Below are 22108 nucleotides of genomic sequence, written 5' to 3'. Positions count from 1 at the left end.
TTTGTTATACGTATTATTATATTGATGTCTAGATGATACAAAAATCATACAAAAATCATACAAAATTACATAAAATTACATAAAATTATTTAAAATATTGATTACTTTTCTATATATTTCGCGTTCTTCTTTGAGCAATTGGGAAACAAGATTTATTGATTGGCATTAGAGTTCCAAAAGGATATAAAAGAATATATAGGTAGTGAGCTCGTGCTGCGCTACTAATGACGGCCACAGAGGTCTGAACAGATGATCCTCATACGCCACACATTTCTAAATAAGGGTTCATGCGTACATGTGTTGAGGCTGAAGAAATCCAGTAATCTGGGAAAAGCCACACTTATCGTCTCCGATTTAAATCTATTTAAATTTCCTTTAAAGTTCAATAAAAAATAGATGGTGTATCACAAACATAGCAAAGGATGTGTTATTTTTATAGACCTGGAGTAGATACAAGAAGATCTTCAGCCAGTATTTAGACCCTTCTTTTTTTTTTAAAAAAAAAATGATGTAAATATTTCAAAGATGTGTTTTTTATTTGTTAATTAAAGTGGCCTTCAAATAAGGCATCCTCCTATTTTATGTACATTATAACTAAATTAAAGACAATGAATTGTTTAAAAAGCCCTACGTCTACTACCAGCTTTACATAGCCAGCGTGGTTCTTCACAGACTCTTAATAGAACATTAAAAATACACGTGTATATAATGCTATTATTCTCTTGTATAAAAGAAAAGAAAAGAAAAAAGTAACAATCTTTAAGGGTACGATAGATATTTGTGACCAAGTCTTTTCCCTCTCTCCTTCTCATTTTTCTCTCTTTAATAGGTTCAAAGTTCAGTTACTACGGTCTGGTTTTAGTAATTACTGCGACAGTTAGTTCCAACGTGTAGTCAAACTTGGTAATCAGGTTGAGAGTGTGGCTATTGCGATAATAAAAAGATATCGATAATGAACCGGGCACAGAAAAAAATATCCTCCACTTCATTATCGCCAATGGCGAATGTTCCGGGTAGCGCCCAGACTTCACCCTGTTCATTCCGTTTGGTTCCGCATTCTACGCAGTAAGACCCCATGAAGATTTAATTCTACGTCGTATGATATCCTCTGCATTTCCCATGAATAAGAATAAAATATTATTTTATCTCACTGTCTGCGGAGGAGTAAATCACAGACTTCTAGAACTTGTTTATTTATCCAGCCACGTTTTATGTGGAGCCATCCTTCTTGATGAAGATACCTGACTGTCTGTCTGTCTTTTCTCTGCTCGGAATACACACCTTCTCTTTTTTTTTTACTTCCGCTATTTTTCCGCCGATTTACCGATCTTTCAGGCTCCTTGCTTTTCAGGTATGTTTCCCAGTAACTTTCGTCCTCCACACATGTATTCCATTAATATTTGTTCTCGGGTGCAATTTCCCTTGAAAATATTCTGTCAAATGTACAAACCTTCATTTCCTATATACACACATAATAAAATGCAATTTGATTTACTCCAATTCATTTCAATGTAAACTACTCGCACTTTAATAAAAGAGGTTTTTTTTTTTAAAGAAAAAAAATGACCAACATCTGAAAACAGGATTGTGATCACCCTTTGCGTGTTGAACTTGATCTCAGTGAAACCATAAAGTCTCGACTTTTTTTTTGTCTACAGAATATATATGAACCAACAGAACTACACCGGGTATATGCGTGGCAATTTTTGTATTTTGGCTTGTTTTGCTTTGGTGAGGATTATAAGGACGGCTCTGCCATGAGTCAATTGACTTGGGCTCAGATAACATTTAGATAACCAAAAACAAAATTAAATCCGATTCCTATTCACGCCAATTCCAAACTTTTGATTATATATATATTGTTCTATTCTCCTATTGAACTATAAATATAAATTATAGTAGCTTTTAACAACAGATCTGTATATTTATATATAATATTGTCAAATATATCTTTTATTGAATGAAAAAAAAAAGAGTTTGATTTCTGCAAAGTGATAGGCAAAGCAAATTGATTATCTGATCTTCTGTGTATTTATTTATTTATTTATTTAGTTATTTGGTACAAGTAATAAAAAATTGGATAAAATATTTTCAGATTTGAAACAAACAAGAGACTCTCACTCCCCTCCCTCCCTTCAGCTTTCAAAGTAATAATAAGAATAATAATTTTCAAAAACAGCGCTATAAACTTTGATCATGCGGTACAACAAAATAATGTTTCAGGGAAGACCATTAAAGAGTACAAGGGAAAGGTGCTCAAGTGAAAACAAGGAAATTGAGAGAGGAATATAACTACATATATATATAAAAAAAGAAATAGATAAAGAAGAGGAAGGGATAGCAAAATGAAGAAAAATGGAAGAATAGAAGGGGAAAAAAGACTAGAGACTTTGAAAAAAAAATAGCGTCATATGTAACCATAGATCCTAATTTAGGGAGCTGAATGAAAATATAGTGGTGGTTAATTCGAAAACACTACAAGGTGCTGACTATGCTGCTCGTTTTTGCACATAATCATTATGAGTCTACGGTAATGAACCAGGAAAGATATCCACGTATTCTTTTAAACTTATATGTATGAAACACAGGTTAGCTACCATTAATAAAATCCCAGGTATTTGTATTTAATATAAATAGGATCGAAGAACTTTATCCCAAAGGAAGTGCATCTCAATCTCACAAAAATAACAAATACTTTGAAATCTTCAACCTTGACTGTGTGTCCCTAAACCTGTAACATAAAAAATCTTGGCATGTTTACAGCACAAAATACTCTGAACCACTCGTGTGGATTCGACTATCAAATACACACCAATGCCGAGTATGCCGACACCGTGTCTTTCCAGAACCCACTCAGCTCTCCGCCATTGGATATACCACCAGCATATTATCCAGCGATATTGGACTATGATCCAGCGATCTTTACTTATCTGGCTAAAAAAGAAACAGAAACTATGATGGTTACTTCAAGTCAAAATTATGAAAATGCCTACTGTTCTGGTGTGAATCCTTTGGAACAACTGCCATTGCTAGCCGTAAATCTGCAACAGCCCCAAGTCTCCGAGGTCCCTCCAAATTCATCTGCGTACATGTCCCCACTATACACACCTCTATTCTCACAATCCTCTTTGATTCAGCCCAATGATCCAACTCAGATTAATATGTTTATGCCTTTGGATTTGCTACAGCAAAAACACAGTCCTCCTGTGTCGATCTGCGAAAATACACCCACATGGTGCCCGCAGTTAAACATGACCCAGGACTCCGCAGTAACAGCTCAATCTGATCCGGTTCTCGTACGACGAAAAAGAGGAAGACCACCAAAAACTAGGCTGGAGACAAATTCCAAGAGACACAAGTGTTACTTCTGCCCTTACAAGACAGATCGCATCAATAACTTTATCAGACATATTCAATCCCACACTCAATGTGGAGAAAACTGGAAGTGTGCCCAATGTCCAAAATCGTACTGTAGCAAATCCAACCTTGTCAGACACGTTGAAAAAATTCACAAGTAGCTAAAGAGGAAAGAAAATGAGGATTCTTTTTTTTCTTTCCTCTTATAAGATATATCCCTAACAATTGCTTCTTGTATATACCGCTTTAGCTATTATATGCCTTTATGCTTTCTTTTCATACACACACACACACACATATATATATATATATACTTAAGTTTTTCTATGCCCAATTACTTTCTGTCTATATATGCTTTAATCTTTCTTTTGTATATCAATCAATAAAACATATGCCCTTTACGTAAAAAAAAAAAAATTATTACAAAACTTGCAAACTAACAATGAGACTCATTTTTTAGACACACACACTTTTAATGTCGGACATTTAAACAACTTGTTTAAATGGTGGAAATAGCGATATTGTGGTTTTCAAATCTATCGATAACTTTATGAATATTGATCTGTTATTGGTCAGACAAGTCCCGGGAATCATTGATTACCTTTATACACAACTTTACTTAAGAGTAAAAAAATAAAAATGTGGAATTATTTTTTGAGGTATATGCCCTGAGAAATAAGTTGGATCCAAACATTATTATATGGTGCAAATATCTATTTTTCATTAGTAAATGGGTTTTTTAGAATGAAAAAATGGGATAGCTCAATCAATACTTGAGCAATCAACGTCAAAAAGTGCTTTAATGGTGGATATTATTGTGTCCCACCAGATAACTTAAAAATATGCAAACACATTGCTGAACCGATCTTTATGTATAGCTATTTTTTTGTTGTGTTTATTTTACCATATTGATCAAAATGATCATTTTATTAAGCAATTCTATATTTCAGCGGTATATTTTTCCCCGCTTATATAGGAACAATGATAACCACTGTTATAATAAGGATAGAATATGTTTTATTTTGCATATCTCATTATTATCACTGCATTGAGCTTAAACTGTATATGTAGCTTTCTTTAACAAATAAGCCTAAAACTGTGCAATGAACAGAGCTGGGTTTATACTGTTAAACATAAAATATGCTTTATAGAGTATCAATCAGTAAGATCTAGTATCTACGCCAAACATCTATTACATATTTGACTTTTCAAGAATATATATATTCTATGTAGATGAAAATATTGCAATTTGGTAATCCAACTCAAAATGAGGTAAAAGGGGTCAAATAGCAATACTAATAGTCTGCGAAAGTGAGAGTCACAATTTGTAAAAGGGAAACACTGAATAAAAAAAAAGCCATAAATGGGAAATTAAAGAAGTGAACTAGGGAGTTGGTAATTAAGAAATCAAAACACTGGAAGAGGTATCCGGATGTAGTACGAATAAGGAATGGTTCCAAACGGAAGTCCACGTGTTGCGCAGTCTGAGGAGGAGGGGATCAAACACTAGCCAAAATTAAGTATTAAAGTACAGACTGACTCAGTCTAATGGTAGCTAATCAAGTTACGATATCATTCTTATCCCCATTCTCTCATCTTCTCTATCTCTCTATCTCTCTACCTCTCTTTCTTATACACACAGATAGAAATCAGCTAATTAAGGATCCAGCTGATCTGAGGAATTATTATGACTATAGCTACACTTTTATTAAGGCCTTCAATTATTCTTATCACTCAGTTTATTATTAGATGTTGCCCAATGATAAATAATCCTAAAAATAATTACAGGTAATGAGGAGTAAATATCTCTTTATTTTTGATAGATTTGTAAGTTTCTATAATGTTACTGGGATAGCAATATATTCAATATTTAGTTGCTGCTGATGATGATTATGATGATTATGAAGTGCGTATATACATATTGATGACGTGAATAAAGTTATTTTGGGCATGAGAAAGTGGCTTGAAAAGATAAACAAAGGCTTATATGTTTAGATAAGTTGTTAAAATAAAAATCGAAATTAAATGAAATAAAGAGAGGCATACAAACCTCTAATTTTCTTTAAAGAAAAAAAAATAATTGACATAAAATAAATAAAAGATTAGTTAAAGAAAGAACTCACTGTAATTGGGTCAATGGAATGATTTAAAATGCCTTGTTAAATTATCCTGTCTCCAATATTTGCGGTCGCAAATTGGACATTTCAACCGTAACCGCAGACCACCGTGAGTGCATTCATGACGAGTTAGATTGTGCTGTCGATCTGTAACGTAACTGCAATCGATGCATTTGAATTTTTTTTCAGTAATTAACCCCTTTGGCTTGCTTTTTCTTATTCTTGTCGTTGTTCCCGGGGTTTGAATGCTGAAACTTGAGCTTCCGGGGATAGACCGCGTTTCCCTTTTTCGGACTTTGGGTAGACTCGATGGAGCAAATGGTGTTTTCAAGGCAGAAAACATAGGGGATATGGGATTTGACTCAGTTTCTTTCTGTGGCCCCAAGTAGAATTGGGGTCCTGGTGATTCGTATGGTGTAGAAAAGACAGAAGATTCAGGGCTAATCGTTTGCTCTGGTTGATACCTTGGTGTTCGACTAGCTGTGAGGTGTGGGTCACATTCAGGAACGTTTTGGTATAATTCATAGTCTTTGAATTCTACATTTTTGCTAAAGGCTGGCCTGGAATTTGGCGATGATGAACTGACAGTTGGCGATGCCGGACTGAGAAGTACTTTAGGTAAATTGCTGGTGACAGAGCAAACTTGGGCTGGGGGATCAAAGAGATTGCAGATGTTGTTTCCATAACGGGTCACGAGTACAGATTTAACATGTTCAAAGATGTAGCGATGGTTGTAATAATTGAGGACATTTGGATAATAATCAAGGGTATTATTGACTACGAGACAAAGACGTTATGATTAAAAGGTACACAAAGTAATTAGAGTATTATTATTATTATTTTACTTTATTAGTTACCTAAATTATTTATGTCGTCATCGTTCTTGCATAGGCAAAGACCTTTTGGACAACCATTGACAGTATTTGAGGGCAGTGATAAGCTAGTGTTGAACTCTTGGGCCAAATATTGGGAGTTATTGTAAATATCTGCTTTGCGGTCTTTGGAAATTTCTTTTCCGTAGCTCTTGATTAATTCAATGCAGTATGTGCATAAGGTGGGGTAGGGCATGAACAGTGGATCCATATCAAAATCAGGCGTGTCGGGGGTTGAATTCTTTTACAAGAAATAGCTGAAAGAAAAGGGTCTTGGCATCTATAGGTACTTGAAAAAGACTGTATTTATATCTTGGTAGAGTATCTGAAATGTATGTGACGATACGTCTTATATTTCAAGCGAGTTATTAGGGCTTGAATCAATTTATGTTTTTTTTTTATTTTTATTTTTATTTTTGTTCTTTTGTTTCTATATTTATCTCTATATATAAAAATAAAATGTGTATGTATGTATGTATGTATGTATGTATGTATGTATGTAGGACGAGTAGAGGAATTAAACGTGACGTTAATTTTGGTTATGTGCTGTGAGGGTTGGTGTGATATCACTCACTCATTCTACTCTATTCACTTGCTTATTTTATATAAATTATTAAAATATAAAGATGCTCGATTATGTTGATCTGTTGTTTGCTGCAATTCTTATGATTATATTGTGTGAATTAAACATTTCGCATTACGTACAGGATGTGGATTGGATTCCACATCAAGACAATCACAACCGCAGCATAGTCATTCAATATACTAAAAGATTTTACAATCTTGATCTCACCGAGCCAATAGACGAATATTATATATATATCTAAAAGAAAAATAAAATAAATGCGTGCATACACACATGTATCAATGCTACATCAAATTTGACATAAATCACTTCTTTAATTCATAATATATATAATTAAATAAAATAATGATTATTGGATAGCTTATGTAGGTTGTCAGACAAATTGATTTGTTTCTGTGTTGTTAAGATGATTCATCCCTTGGCTATATTGTACAATATAACAATACATCGCCAGGACAACGGTTATAAATACTTTTATAGCTTAGATCATTAAAGATACGTCAAATATTAGACTACATCAGCTAAATATTATTATTGTATGTATGTTAGCCTATTTCTTTTGAAATTGAATAGCATTTTTTTTGGGATATATGACGACATGAGGAGTTACTCATCTCATGACAAAGGGCTTTCACACCTGTAATAAGATATACATTTAACCAATAAACTTAATTTTTCTCTTAAGAAAAAAAAAAGACAAGACTCCACAAAAAGGTTATCATTTATTATCAAACGACGCACCTTTCGCTTATAAAATGGAACCTCGCACATGAGTGCACAGAGTTAAAGAAAGAGGGTAAAGATAAGGAGAAAAAGAGCAAGGCTAGATATATATATATATATATATATTAGATCGGTACCGTCGTCCCCAGCTGGGCTGTATTAAGAGCCAACAACCACACTATTCAAAGATAAAATAATACATTTGCCCGGGTTGATAAAAAAAACTTCTAAATTTTAAATATATGTAAGCTATATTTACAGGTATACTTATATATTTTGCACTTCAGTGAGAGTACTTAATGTTAACGAGTATAGTCTTGATTGCATCTTTGGGATATCCACGAATAATCTTTTTTTATTATTTCTTTAAAGCCAGAGAAAATAGGCCTGGATATTATGTATACAGTATGCACGGACCAACATAGATTTATATATATAATATCATTAGCACTGTGAATTGATTATTTGGTGATATTGATATATGATCTATTGGTAAGATGAAGAAAGTAGGGTGAAGCACCTACGGTGTAAAATTATTATTATGTATAAAGGTAATCTTTTCATTTATATACAAAATAAGAGCCATATTCTCCATTTCTCAAATACATACTGTATCTACACAAACGCTACAGCATGATTAATCATTTCTTTTCTCTTTCTCTCTTGTAGAGAACCACTGACTTTAATGGCATTAAAATCAAGCAATAAGGATATAGAGAGACTGTTATAGTTCATAATTTCTCCTTTATTATTGCCCAAAAGCGCCTTCTTTTTTTGGGAAAAAGAGGAAAGAGAGAAAAGAGAGTAATTGATTTTTTGTTAAAGAAAAATGAAAATACAACAATATATATATACAAGTGGTCAGAAGGGTTGCATCTAATAATTAGACTGGTTTTTTTTATTCAAATACACGAGACGCTTGTGTGTTTCAGACACAAACTTCCATAACGCTTTAGCTTATACGCAGTAGTTGGTATGGTAAAGTTAAATGTATCGGTGTTTGCTTTAGTAGACACAAAAGAGTAAAAGAGAATGAAAAATCATTAAAATCTCGGTTAGTTACGACTGAAAATTAAAGTAGTAAGAATCGTCTTGAGAATTAATGGCACGATACTTAAGAGAGAGAGAGAGAATAATTTAGAGTATGGCTGACGTCGATGATGTGATGAGATTTGTACACATCAAGGCATTATTTAGTATAAAGCCTGGAACCAAGCCGTGGGTGCCTAATGTAGAACACGGAAAGACCAGAAAAGAGAAAATATGATGATCTTGATGACGATGCTGATGATGCTTATTATTACATCAAATACCTTACATAATATATTGACTATATTCCTTTTTCTATTTTTCTAATATGAAGGCTTGATAGATATGTGATTGATGTAGATATTTTCTATTAATCCTTACAGTTATCCCTTTTTTTGTTTAAAAATAGATAACTACTGATTGCAGCAAAGTTCATATATAAAGAAGTCAAAACATATTATATCCAGGGCTTTGTTTGGTGTTACTCTATAGCCTTTTTTTTGATTGATTTATTTCTTCCTATTCTTTTCATCATTAGCTTTTTTTGTCTATCGTAATATGGAATGTTCATTTGAACTATAAAATAAATGTAAATTATACAACGACAAAGAGTAAAGACGTGTCTCTCTTGTCTTTATTCTTTTTCTCATTTGATCATGTAAAATTAACACTGATTGATCCTCATCCAACTAATCAAATCCAGCACTTTCATTCAATCTGCATCAATAACAACAAAAACAACAGAAACAGTAATTACCCTTGTAACAAAGTTGACAATCTCAAGTGTAGTCGTATTAGGTACCTTAATTTGCACTATGGTAAAAAAAAAGGGGGGGGGGGGGGTATTATGTTAGTGGGATATTTTCACAAGCTTTTTCAGGGGTTTAAGGGCTGTTTTAATGTTGAGCTTTGATTAAGCACTGCCTTTTCTCTTTATTTTATAATATTTAATATTGAAGCTCAAAAGAAGAATAAAAAAAAACAGCCTTTTTTGTCCTACCATATTCTTACAGTCAGCTTAACATATCTTTCTTTTTCCCCATGCAGTACAGAAAATAATAAGGAGACCAAAACATTAGAATATTAAAATAATGCAATGCCTTGCCAAGCGTCATCTTAAAGATACACTGTGATAACCAGGTTGGAAGATCTATTTTCTGTTTGTCATTGTCACTCTTTTAGATCTTGGCAGTTTTTGTCTCACATAAAAATTCTCGGGAACATCTTCTTTTGGCCTTATGGTACTTCCAACTTGAATGACACTGGTGAACCTATCAGAAATCATATAATACTGAAACAGTTGGTCAAACATACACCAAAAATTCAAGATTGCAACAATATATGTATTCCATAAACGATGTTGAAACTATAACAAAGTCGTATACTCCAAAAAAAGCTGTATTGGTACATATAGAATGACTTTAAGGAACATTAATATTTATTTTATTTTATTTTTAAAAAAAAAAACATGAAGTCTGGTTGCAATATTGCTTTAAAAGAAGATCACGGTAAGTTACATTTTACATTTGAGAGCAACACTATGGGGTGTGGGCTGGGGACTTTCTTAGATTTTTTAAGATATGGATGGAAACACAAAGCACAGTGTTTGAACATACCAACTCCATCGATCAATCAAATATTGAATCCATGTTTTGCAAAGTAGGCTTTTCATCCCTATACATTTGATTAGCTTATGGTATTTGATATGAGGTGCAGACCAGCTTGCTATTACCAAATCACAATTTGTACCAAGCTTGAGGCAAAAACTAATTGATCGGCGTTCATTGACTTGGGTTTGGTTGATATAGGAAACGAGGCGAATTTTTCCAAATAAAGGCTGTCGACTAGTTTGATTTCTAGTACTTGTGCAAAAGTAATTGAGGTTGGATGAACTTGTGTATTTGAATAAGATGTGAAAATAAAAGCTGTCAATATTGTTGATTCGGATTGAAGTTTGAGAGAAGCCTTGTTCGGCAGCAGAATCATTTGAATGTTAGGCTCTAAGATAAAAAGAATTCGCAAAATTTGCTACGTTGGAGTTAAACTCTTGGAATTAAAATCTCCCACTGCCCGAACTGCCTACTATCCCTCATATGTCTAGCTTTTTCATGAAGGTCTTTTAGGATCTTCCCAAGATATTCTAGCACAGGTTCAGAGTGTCAACCTACATTTAACATGAAGACCATGTTGTGTGAAGGGAAAAGTGGCTAAAGGACTAATTTTCGGGCTGCTAGAAGTTGGGTAATACAAAAGACAAGGTTGTATACTTATAAAGAAAACAAAATTTTCACATTAAGTACAATAAGCAATTTGTCTGATCTTAAGATATATAATAGAGTATAGAATTGATAAAAAATATTTTTTATTGTACTTGAAAGTCCCATAATGCATTGTCAAATATATATATATAAGATAGAGAAGGATGTTGGTTTTTGATTAAAATTTTACATTAAGATAACAGATATATTAGGGGTCGCCAGCCGTCAATAACCGTCGGTGTTCTAAAAAGGATAGAAATACGGTGTGGACAGACTAAAAGTTCAAAAAAAAAAGCTAAAAAATATCAAAATTTGTAAGTCTTTTCATTGGGCGAGAGTTTTAATTAATTTTGCCCTTTTTTTGAACCTTTAAAAATTTTGTCCTTTTTTGAGCTATTTTTAATCAACTCTGATTAGCCTGTCTTCTTCCATTGCAACTAGGATTGAGAAGAGAAGCTTTTTTTATGGAGAATATGTGGCATATAATGAGAGGTTTAGAAAAACTTGCAATAAAACTTTCTCATTTAATGACAGAGACAAGATTATATGCACAATTTTATCTAACACATATTTTGAGCTAATTTTGAACTTTTGGTGTGGACAGACTAAAAGTTCAAAAAAGGGGCAAAAAAAGGGCAAAAAAAAGACCAACATTTTAAGTCATATCATTGGGCTAGAGTTTTAATTAATTTTGCTCCTTTTTTTTGCCTTTTTTTGCCCTTTTTTGAGCTCTTAGTCTGTCCACACCAAGTGTTATCTAAAATTTTTGCCGTGGTAATTTTTTTTAATACAGAAATGTAAAGATATATCTTTAAGGCTTGCAAAAAAAACAGATACTCTTAACATTCACACAGTAAATAAATAATATGCTTGGATGTAAATAATATGAACATGAATTCTCCTATGTATTAGGGGCGTATCGCATAGCCCTAGCGGAGCAGTTTAGTGTCCTACTCAGGACATTTTGGCCAATCATATTCCAGAATAGGAATGTGTGGCAAGAATGAAAGAAAAGAAAAGAGAAAGACAAAAGGAAAAACCTCTTATTTATAGACATTTGATAAGTGGATTATCTAAAGCTGATGTCATTGGTTTCTTTGTTATACTGATTACATTCAATATATGCGGGAATTACTATCGTGAAGATGTAAACAAAAAGCTGTAAATTCATGCATTTGCGTGAGAGACAGGGCCAAAATTATATGCGGTGTTTTAAAAGGTGCCAACATCACGATTGTTCATATGGATGTCTTTACGCCAAATATCCTAAAAGACAAAGTATATTACTAGCCTTACCAAAAAATACAGTTTAAGTGTACACAGCCAGCAATGAATGTCTAGCTACATGTTTACGCACTAACAACAAAGTCAAAGCAAAGAGGTATAAAGTAAGATGCCATTGTACACCATTGGTAAAAAAAATGTTACACGATGTACTTGAGCTCAACCACATAAAAACAGTAGGGTCCTGTTCTTCATATATGCTTTTAATTAAATTCAAACTTGTGGACATACATTTTCTATTCTCTTTACATTTCAGTTTTACAGGGTTTTTGATATAACTTTTTGCTAAATTAGCTTGTTACATTCTATAATTTCATTATTTCTCTAATCCTAACACCAGCCAAAGAAAAAACACAGCAAGAGAAACAATGAAAAAATTATTGGTAGTTAAATAAAATTTGCAAAAAATAATAATTAAACTTCGCAAGCTCAATATAAGGGTCTTATCTGCTGCTTTTTTTTTTACAGAGTGCTGACCCATTTACGTTCAATAACACTGGACCATCATACACATATTTACAAATTCAATAAGTGATTGTTTTTGAATTTGGTGGATTTAGCCGTCCAAATTTATATTTTAAATTTTGATTTTTATACTAATCAATTTCCAGAAGCTACAAGATTAGCTTTTAATATTAATATATTGCTACATAGTTGAAGATAGCATATGCTTTATCAGATAATACTCAACGTTATATATTACAGATTGTGTAAGATGTTCATAAGAATAACTTTAGCTGTCTGGACAAACTTTAACAGCAACATTATATTACTGTAAGATGGCTTCACTTTACCTAGATTGCTTTAAAAGTATAAAAACTCACTCTTGACTCCCATGTGTTGATTTCTTTATAGAAATGTTCCTTGGTTCCTGAGTTTTTATTTCATTCTTTAAGGAGCTACTGAATACCAGCTATTCTTTATTGATCTTTATCTTTGTGTGTACATATGTGTGCTAGAGATATATGCAATGTATATCGCTCTTTTATTACAATAATTTTTTTTGGTATCTCTGCCTACCCCTCAAAACGTGATATTCAGAGCTTACATATTCGGAATATGTAGATCGTGACTATTAAAATATTACTCTGCATGGCATTCTGTGACAGGTCAAATGTTGTAAGCTGATCATTACTAGTTCCATTTAAATATTGATGTACAAATACACATGTAATTATTGAACATATTCCTGAAAGCTACTAGAGTGTTTAAAGTGTAAATTAATGCATAATCTAACAGTTCACAAAAGTAAAAATAAAGACATCCTTTTCCTTTTTACTCTAATGATGTTCTAGCTTATACAAAATATTTTTTCACATAATCATTTTGAAACTGTAAAAAAATTCTAGTGAATAAAGAAAATATACTGAGTAGAACACCGAATAAATGTGTTGGTGGTATAACAACGGGTTAGAGGCCGCTCTTTATAATCTAACCCTATTGGGTTCTTATACCAATCTTAATTGGAAGAATTATACAGTCTTAACCAGATAGTATATTGTGGTGTTCATGTACACATACGCACACATACAAGCATTTGACATATATGTAAATGTCAATCGTCCGGATCTATACTTATTTAGATACTGTGGTCCCTCTCCCCCCGGGCCATCTGAATATACACTTCTAATATTGCATGATATCTAGTCAAAACTATAATATCATGCCCAAAATAAAGTACAGCGAAATATATATTATTTTCAATTTTATTATATCTTCTTTTATTTTATATATAATCGTGAAAATGTAGCATAAATAAATACTACTTAACGGTGTGTGAAAGTGTTAATGAGTGCATGTGTACATTTAAACTCCAATTTACTTAACAACACGTCTCTTATATTTCATTTTTTTTGGGGCGACTGGAACGAGAATTCAAAAGAAAGAAAGTACTGTTATTACAACCGACTCTGATTCACCTTTAATCAATATTAGAAAGTTTTTGAATTAGTATTTAGATCTTTAGTTCACTAAAACTTAGTCAAACTAAAACAGAAAATTATACTAAGCGAAGATTTTGGTTATATATGTGCCCAAATATACAGTAGCCACAATTGTTCTGTATGAAATTTCTGTAAAAAAAAATCTATCCTCTAATACCCAAATTCAGGCATCGCGCAAGATTAAAAATATAATGTATATCAAGTAAAGTTGAATCTAACAAGACAGTCTCCAGAAAACTCAATACATAATAACAATAAATGTAGTTTAACAACATAAGATAAAGATACAAACATACTCATTTGTTTGATTTGCTATAATTCAAAGTAATAATAATAAGATAAAGCCGTATTTTTGTCTATAATTTATACTACCTTGTATCTTGAACGAATTTAGAAAAGGAGGGCGCTTTTAATGAATGTTAGCAATAATGCTATTATCTACCTTTGTTCCCTTTAAATATACCATTATACTTACTTCCTTATAACAAGTTGTAACTATCGCTGTATTTTATTTTCAGCCTATACATAGATTTACTAACCATAATAGCAGCCTAATTACACTATTGATTTTTGTAAAAAGCAAGGAATTAAAAGAAGAAGAATAAGAAGAATAAGCATCAATCATTTTTTTTTTAGTTTTCTCTAATATTTGTATTTATTCAGATTGAATTAGATTCTATTCAAACTTTTTACACGTTCGTATCTAGCTAATTTATTTGGTTTATTTAGAAATAAATACTTTTACTAACAATATATCCGTATATATTAAAAGGGTTTGCATTTTTTATATCTCATTATACTATACACTGAAATAATTATTTGTATTAAAGAAATTTTATCGTAAATATAGGCTTGATCTCTGAAAGAAATAACCAAGGTAAAGCACTGAATTGCTAAGGGAGATTTTATCAAAATAAATTTCTGTCAAAGTTTTTTCCCGATGATTATCTAATTACACGTATAGATCAAATAGACCAAGATTTCTTTTTTTTCTTTTATCTTGAAATGCATATGTATATAAACAAGTACACATATCTTATCTTCTTTTATTGCCCAAACTGGGTTTGTTCAAGAGGTCTACCCGTATTATATTATATTATATAATGTAAAATATTCTCGCGTATATCTTGTACCAAATATTAAACAACAGAAGTGTCCGATGACTTTAATCACAAGAGTAGTTTCCAAGACGTTCAATTAATACACATATAAAATATTTGTCTACAATATATATATGTATATATGTATATAATCGAATGTTTTTGTTAACCCCAGCAGCAAATATTTACAGCTATTGTTCTTTAAGTATTTCTTTTTTGTAACTTGTTGAAAATGCCGCGAAATATTAAAGACTTGCTATTTTTGTATAACTTCTTTTCCTTTTTTTTTTTTAAAAAAAAACCAAAAAAAAAAAAAGCAAATGAGCCACCAATTTTTTAATTTTTTGACTTGATGGCCTGATTATTGTCTTGGTTGCTTTTATACTATCAAGGCATGGAACAGAAAAGGTCTGGTGCTGCACATACAAATTTGACAAGTTGACACAACTTGTCCATTTTCTGATACTTTACTTTCTCCCTCACTTTCTTTGATACCCAATGTATTACAGTTCAGCAAACTTTCTTGTACAAAGCTATACCAAATAAGCAAAGTAAAGCAAAGAAGAAGAAGAAAGGGAATAAATGGAAAGAAAAAATAGTATACACAAACGCTAAAGTCAAACTGTAGCTGAAGCTGAATCAAACGTTTCAGGTTTTTTTTTGTATTGTTAGCTCCCACTATATACTTCTACTGGACTTGCTAATCCGGAGTTTGCTTTTTTTTTCCAACTTGTATCATGTCTTTGTTATGTACGACAGGTGTGTTTCCTAATTACGCTTTACAAGACCTCATCGGTAGGTAAAGGGGTCCAATAAGGAGACGATTGACACCTCAGCGGATAACGAAAGAGAAGATGCTGTAATGGCACAAGATAATGTATAGTAAAAATATAATAGGAAGAATAAAAAAGAAAAAGAAAAAGAAAATAATGGGAATTCTTTGAAGTCAACCTGTTCCCGAAATATCGGTGTTCATAAAATGTAAAAGTATGATGATATTTGTTGTGCTCAGTTCAACAAGAAAGAAGATATATCTTGCTAGTCAATGGTTATACTATGACCTACTAAAGATAAAGAAACAAATAAAGAGAGGGAAAGTGTAAGTGTATTTATTAAATAATTTGTTCACTCTTTTTCTTTGTGTGGGTACGTAAAATTCTCAATAAGGTTTGTATTTACTACAAGATATAATTTTTTTTTATATATATTTTGTCAATTGCTACAGGCCTAGAAAGTAAAGGTACAACCACCAAAGTTACACTTTGAGAAAATAAATACGAATGTAACGCAAAGGGCACAAGAGACTTATATACTAGAGAGACGGAGCATAATACTGGTGCCTTATAATTTTATTTTAGTAAAGCCCAATATTTGAGATCTTGCCAAGAAAGAGAGTGAACAAACTTACCTGTCAAAAAAATATTGATAGAGATTTAGTAATTTCAGAAAGCGAAATGTTGCACCAGGTTACAGTGTGTCAAACCTGAAGTATCCTGTGTTAGTGGGATCATAATCGAATCATACACACACTCACACAAAAAGATACAAAGACACTTTCATGATATCATAGAGTCAAAGATATTTACACCTAGACAACAACGACAATAACAGCAGCACTTTCAGTGTATATCAGCGAAAGTTGATTTGTATTTCTAGCTTTCTTTTTTTTAAAAAAAAGAATTTAGTGCAAGTAAGATCAGTTGGACGTAGCAAAAAATAAATTAAAAAGCTTAGTCTATATTCTCAGTAATTTAGAATTCGTACGATTCTATTTCAGCATACTGAATAACTACAAAGCTTCTTTTATTCTACAGACTTTTTTTCCTCCTTTGATAGATATGCAAAGAAATAAAATTCTGGGAGGATATTAAATATCCAAATATATTATGGTTTCTTATATGGCTGTATATGTATACTGCAAAATATATGGATATTTAAAGTTCTCGATCTTTACTTTAGCATCCGCTCAATATCTATAGTTAAAATATTTTTACATACATAATACTTTATCTTCCCTATACATATTAAAACTTTAATAAGAGAGTTTTTGTATATAGAGTATAATGCATTATTTTGCAAAGATAAAAGCATAAAAATTATTTCGATTATTACTATTAGTTTGATTTAGTTTTTACTAATTAAATTCAATAAAAAGTACTAAGCGATTTGGCTTTCTATGTTTAAGAAAGAAAAAACCGGGGAGAAAGATAATTATAAAGAGTTAATAGGCTAGTCTAAGAAGCGCCGTGAATATATATAAATATATATTAGCATAGTGCACATAGCTATAATCGTATGTATATATTTTGGGGTAGAAACACACAGATATATATATATGTATATAATTAATTAATATTTCTAAAATTATTATTATTAATATAATTGATAAATGCACACTATAATTGACTTGTAAATTCCAATACAAAAAAAAATTCAGGGCAAGGGATAAAAAAAAAAGAGTAAAGATAAAAAGAGAAATGGAAATAAAGCAAAGCAATGCTTTTCCAGTTTGTTCTCTGATGAGGCATACATATGTATGCTCGGTGTAGCTTTGCTCTTGGGATGATAAAGTCCAGCAGCCAGAAGGGTTTTTTTATAATCATTTTTATAATTATTTATATAATTATTTATTTATTTATTTAAAGAAAAAAAATCTTCTTGTTACACAGCTCTACAGATTCACTGTCCAAAAGTATTTAAAAGTAAATATATTATATTTAAATAAAAAATATGTATATAAAATTTGGATTCTTATTAGCAGCTTTTCTTTTTTGGTTAAAGAAAAAGAATAAAATAATAAAATAATTATTACTAGTTAATTAAAAGCAGCATATAAAAAGAAGATGATTACTAGATTAACAAGAACATATAAAAGTCTTGATAAAAGAACCAATAGCTACCATGGAGATAAAGTGAATAGGTAAGGAAATAATAATGTTTGTGAAATTACGAGTAATTGTAGATTTATAAGTGTGTAAAGAAGGAGAAAATTAACGAAGAAAAGAAGAGAGAGAGAGAGAGATAGAATAAAATACAAAGAGTATAAAATGGAACCTTATTCTTTCTTCCTTATTAAACTTTTTCATGGGGTTTCGAGTCTGCCAAGTCAGGCTTACTATACTCTGCCACCATTGGCTGAACAGGTGGACTTGTCTGATACTGCTGATAATTTTGCTGTGGTACGTATCCAGTAACGGGTGCATTACCACCATTCTCATAGTAGTATCTTCCATCAGTATAATAGCCTTGTCCCTGTGAATAGTTGTCATAGTAATATCCATCCTGCCCAGAAGACTGTGACTGAACATTGGAGTAGTTTTGACCGTAGCCATTATCATTGTAGAAATTGCCTTGGTTGTTAAGCTGAGGAACAGTTGGACTTCCAGAGATTGGAACAATACCCTGTAGTCCTCCTGTTGGTGCTCTACGCTGAGGGAAATCATTCTCTGTCATCTCAAAATCTTTAAAGTCACTCTTGGGCTTCTCACTGCGACTAGTACATCCTCCACGGCGATTCAAGAAAGTAATTAGACCACCAATGAGAGCAAGACCAACTAAAATGATATTAATAAGTTTTAGATAATTTTATACGATCCAGTAAGAGTTTTTTTTTTTTAAAAAAAAATTAATTCCTAACGTACACACACACCCACAAACATAAAGTATGTATGTTTGTAACCTTACCAACTCCACCAACAACTCCTCCGATAATAGCTGGAGTGTTTGATTTCTTTTCACCATCTGCCTTGGTTGAGCTTGTAGGGGTACTGACATTACTGGATCCAGAAGGGGTGCTTACCGACTTTGAAGGCGCTAATGTTTCTTTGCTACTAGTTTGAGCTGAAGTTGGAACTACCGGTGCCACTGAGCTTGGAGTAGCACTGGGTGTGGTAGAGGATGGTTGAACAGGTGCAACTGAAGGTAGTGAAGAAACAGGTACAGCAGGAGAGGAAGGAATTTCCGATGTTGAAATGACGGTAGGAATAGGTATCGATGGGCTGGTGGGAATAGTGATATCGGATGAAGTGATACTTGCAGGTGGATCTGCAGTGGTGGAAGGAGGTAGGTCTGCGGTTGTGGTCGCAACGGCTGTTGTGGTTGCAGCAGCGGATGTGGTAGAAGTTGGATCATCTATAGCAATTCCGGGTAGAGAGAACTGTGCTTCGGAACAAGAAAGGATCTGCAGTAGGACAAACGCAAACAGTGCAAGTTTGCACAGAAAGAATGATGCCATTGTTGAGGACTAGGGCAGTATCAAAGAGAGTGTGTTTATGAGAGTGATCACCGCTCAAAGAAGAAAAGGGATATATAGAAAAAGGGAGAGGTTTGGGGCGATAAAGGAAAGAGAAGAAAGGAAAGAGACAAAAAGAAATCTTGGCCATGTGTGATTAATGAAGAGTTTAGCCAATTGATTATCCCTGGCACTACCTGTGAGAATTGCACTTACTGTCGTGATACTCTACCTTTATATAATATATATATATATATACCTATCTTATTTTATTTTCTTGTAAATTCCCCGTTTATTTAGCTCATACAATGTGAATAATAATATTTAACTATCCAGTAATGTTTCTGTTCTTTTGTTTTTGTTGGTCTAAACAACTTTCTACGCTTGAGCTGCTCCAAAACCATAGAGACTGTACATGTATTGTCTGCTCCCAAATCAACCCTTGAAGCCAACTGTGGAGAAAAATACCTTTTCGAATGTGATTCACATATAAGATCAAATGGATGACAATCTTTTATTGTGTTCATATTTTGGTCACTCTATTTCGGGGTACTAATATATATATACATACAAACACACACTCAAACGCACACTCAAACGCACACAAAAAAAAAGAGTCTTTGAGGTTGGTGGGAACACACAGCCAACATCATTTACTTTATAAATATTAAAACAAGCACGCATATTATTTATTATTGTAGGCGGTGTTTTACTGGTAATATAGACACACCATACATGTAGGCATACATATAAAAGTTTCGACTCAATTAGACTAATATTGATTAAATTCTAAAGTTAACTTGATCATAGTCTATGGGACTAGCTACACAAAGCAAGCTACCTTGGACAACTTCATATGTTTGTGTGGTAGTCTTTATTAAACAAAGGATATTTGTGAAACAATAAGACCACAGTTCTTTTTTAGTGTATTATACTCTAAAGACCGACTTTAATTTGCATACCTAATAAAGCGAAAATGATACCTTTGCTTTTAGTACAAATCAAAAGAGAGAGAAATAGAGAAAGAGTATGCTGATATTTATTGCATATTTTCTGTAAATTATGAATCTACAAAAAGAATATTTGTCGTAAACAAGGTATTTCTGCGATCATGAATATATATGTATGTTAAATATCGCACAAAATAGCGTCATTTCAAATAAATTTGCGTTTTAATCGATGCCCTCAATGCACCAACTTTTTATCCCTTTTTCAATTCAAAGGAAAATGAATAACACATTATATTTGGGTATATCTATATATCTATATATTCAGTATGTGTGCATTTATGTATGTATGTATGTATGTATGTATTTAGAATATAAATAGTACCGTAATATGCAATTTTTTTCTGTGGCATTCAAAAATGCTCAATTGATTTATTCAAATGTACAAGAGAAGGATATGGGGGTCACACAAATGGTTACTCATGTATTGATGAGATTAGGTTGCTTTTCTCATGGAAAACCTAAGCTTTATTTGACCCTGTATAGTCTTTTCTTTTACTGTTCTATTACACACATACGCATACATATATATATATATATAATTAAATACATGGTAGAAAAAAAAAGGTAATTGTGCAGTAGGAGTATGTGGCTGTAATTGATGATAAACACAAAGTCTCTTAAAATTTGTTTCATTCAAAAATAAGGTGCCTAGATTTTTTTTCTTTTCTTTCTTAGATAAATCGCAGTAATAATTTTTACCTAATTTATGTATAATTAAAAGATTAACCCCTGTTAATTTCGAAGATTTATTAAATAAGCTGCCTTGTTTTATGTACAAAGATATGATGATAGTAATGATAATAAATGTATTATCCTACCATGAAGTTGGAAGCCTTTATATATAACTAAGCTTAAATGTCACGTGAGTAGCTAGTGGTTGTACTTGGCGATCTCCTGTCTGTGGTTGGTCAGAAGAGAGAGAAAGACCAAGAGAACGAGTCTGTCTGTGTGCGTGTCTGTGTGTGGGGATGTAAAATTCGACAGGTCAAAACCACACACACACACATATCAAAAGGAATATTTATTTATATACATACATACACATACACACACACACAAATAGATATAGAGAGATAGAAGAGCAAGGTTCATGTACGCCACTCCATCTCAACAGTTCCAAAGTACGATAAATCATCACAATCCAAACAACCCACCATGGCGGAAACTTTTGTGGGTCAAACAGGATTACCCAGATAACTACGTGGATAGTACATTTCTGGACGAATTGCAAAGGAATGGTATGAATTGAATTCATTGTTTGTTCTTTTTTTTTCTTACGGTATTGATTCATCATTGCTTTTGATATGTTTTACAAAATAATAATATGCATATGCGTGTGTTTATAATATATAAAATAATACAAATAATAAAGTCAACATGAGAACATACGATTATTGGACAATGGTTCATGCATCTGGAGGAATCACTCAACACATTAGCAGTGTTGTGATATTTATAGCCATCTTCATCGATCTTCAGACCCATACATTGTCTGCAAATCATCTGATTTGGACTGGATCGTTATTGACAGGTGCAGGTTACTTGTTCCTAGATCTTATGATGTTGAGAAAAACCGAAAACTATGATGTTAAACGTAA

The 22108-nt window shown here is 32.3% G+C and overlaps 4 protein-coding genes across 4 annotated transcripts; 2 read left to right on the top strand and 2 right to left on the bottom strand.

Annotated features, from left to right (window-relative positions):
- Positions 1–2753: 2753 nt before the first annotated feature.
- PHYBLDRAFT_151676 (C2H2-type zinc finger transcription factor) lies at positions 2754–3518 on the top strand (the record flags this gene model as incomplete). Its single annotated transcript, XM_018432723.1, has 1 exon — positions 2754–3518. One exon carries the CDS (start codon positions 2754–2756, stop codon positions 3516–3518), a length of 765 nt encoding a protein of 254 aa, XP_018285114.1.
- Positions 3519–5490: 1972 nt separating this feature from the next.
- Positions 5491–6557, bottom strand: PHYBLDRAFT_67213 (C2H2-type zinc finger transcription factor; the record flags this gene model as incomplete). The annotated part of the gene is made up of 2 exons (XM_018441754.1): positions 5491–6251; positions 6332–6557. 2 exons carry the CDS (start codon positions 6555–6557, stop codon positions 5491–5493), a joined length of 987 nt encoding a protein of 328 aa, XP_018285113.1.
- Positions 6558–9834: 3277 nt separating this feature from the next.
- On the bottom strand, positions 9835–10670 carry PHYBLDRAFT_174457 (hypothetical protein; the record flags this gene model as incomplete). The annotated part of the gene is made up of 2 exons (XM_018437252.1): positions 9835–9955; positions 10417–10670. 2 exons carry the CDS (start codon positions 10668–10670, stop codon positions 9835–9837), a joined length of 375 nt encoding a protein of 124 aa, XP_018285112.1.
- A 10387-nt stretch (positions 10671–21057) lies between these two features.
- On the top strand, positions 21058–22104 carry PHYBLDRAFT_174455 (hypothetical protein; the record flags this gene model as incomplete). The annotated part of the gene is made up of 4 exons (XM_018437251.1): positions 21058–21074; positions 21232–21301; positions 21580–21748; positions 21883–22104. Coding segments are annotated over 4 exons (478 nt in total), but the record flags the coding sequence as incomplete, so codon positions are not given.
- Between the last annotated feature and the right edge of the window lie 4 nt (positions 22105–22108).

Source organism: Phycomyces blakesleeanus (genome assembly GCF_001638985.1).
Source record: "Phycomyces blakesleeanus NRRL 1555(-) unplaced genomic scaffold PHYBLscaffold_31, whole genome shotgun sequence".
Classification (NCBI taxonomy): Eukaryota; Fungi; Mucoromycota; class Mucoromycetes; order Mucorales; family Phycomycetaceae; genus Phycomyces; species Phycomyces blakesleeanus.
This window is presented reverse-complemented; position numbering and strand designations above follow the sequence as displayed.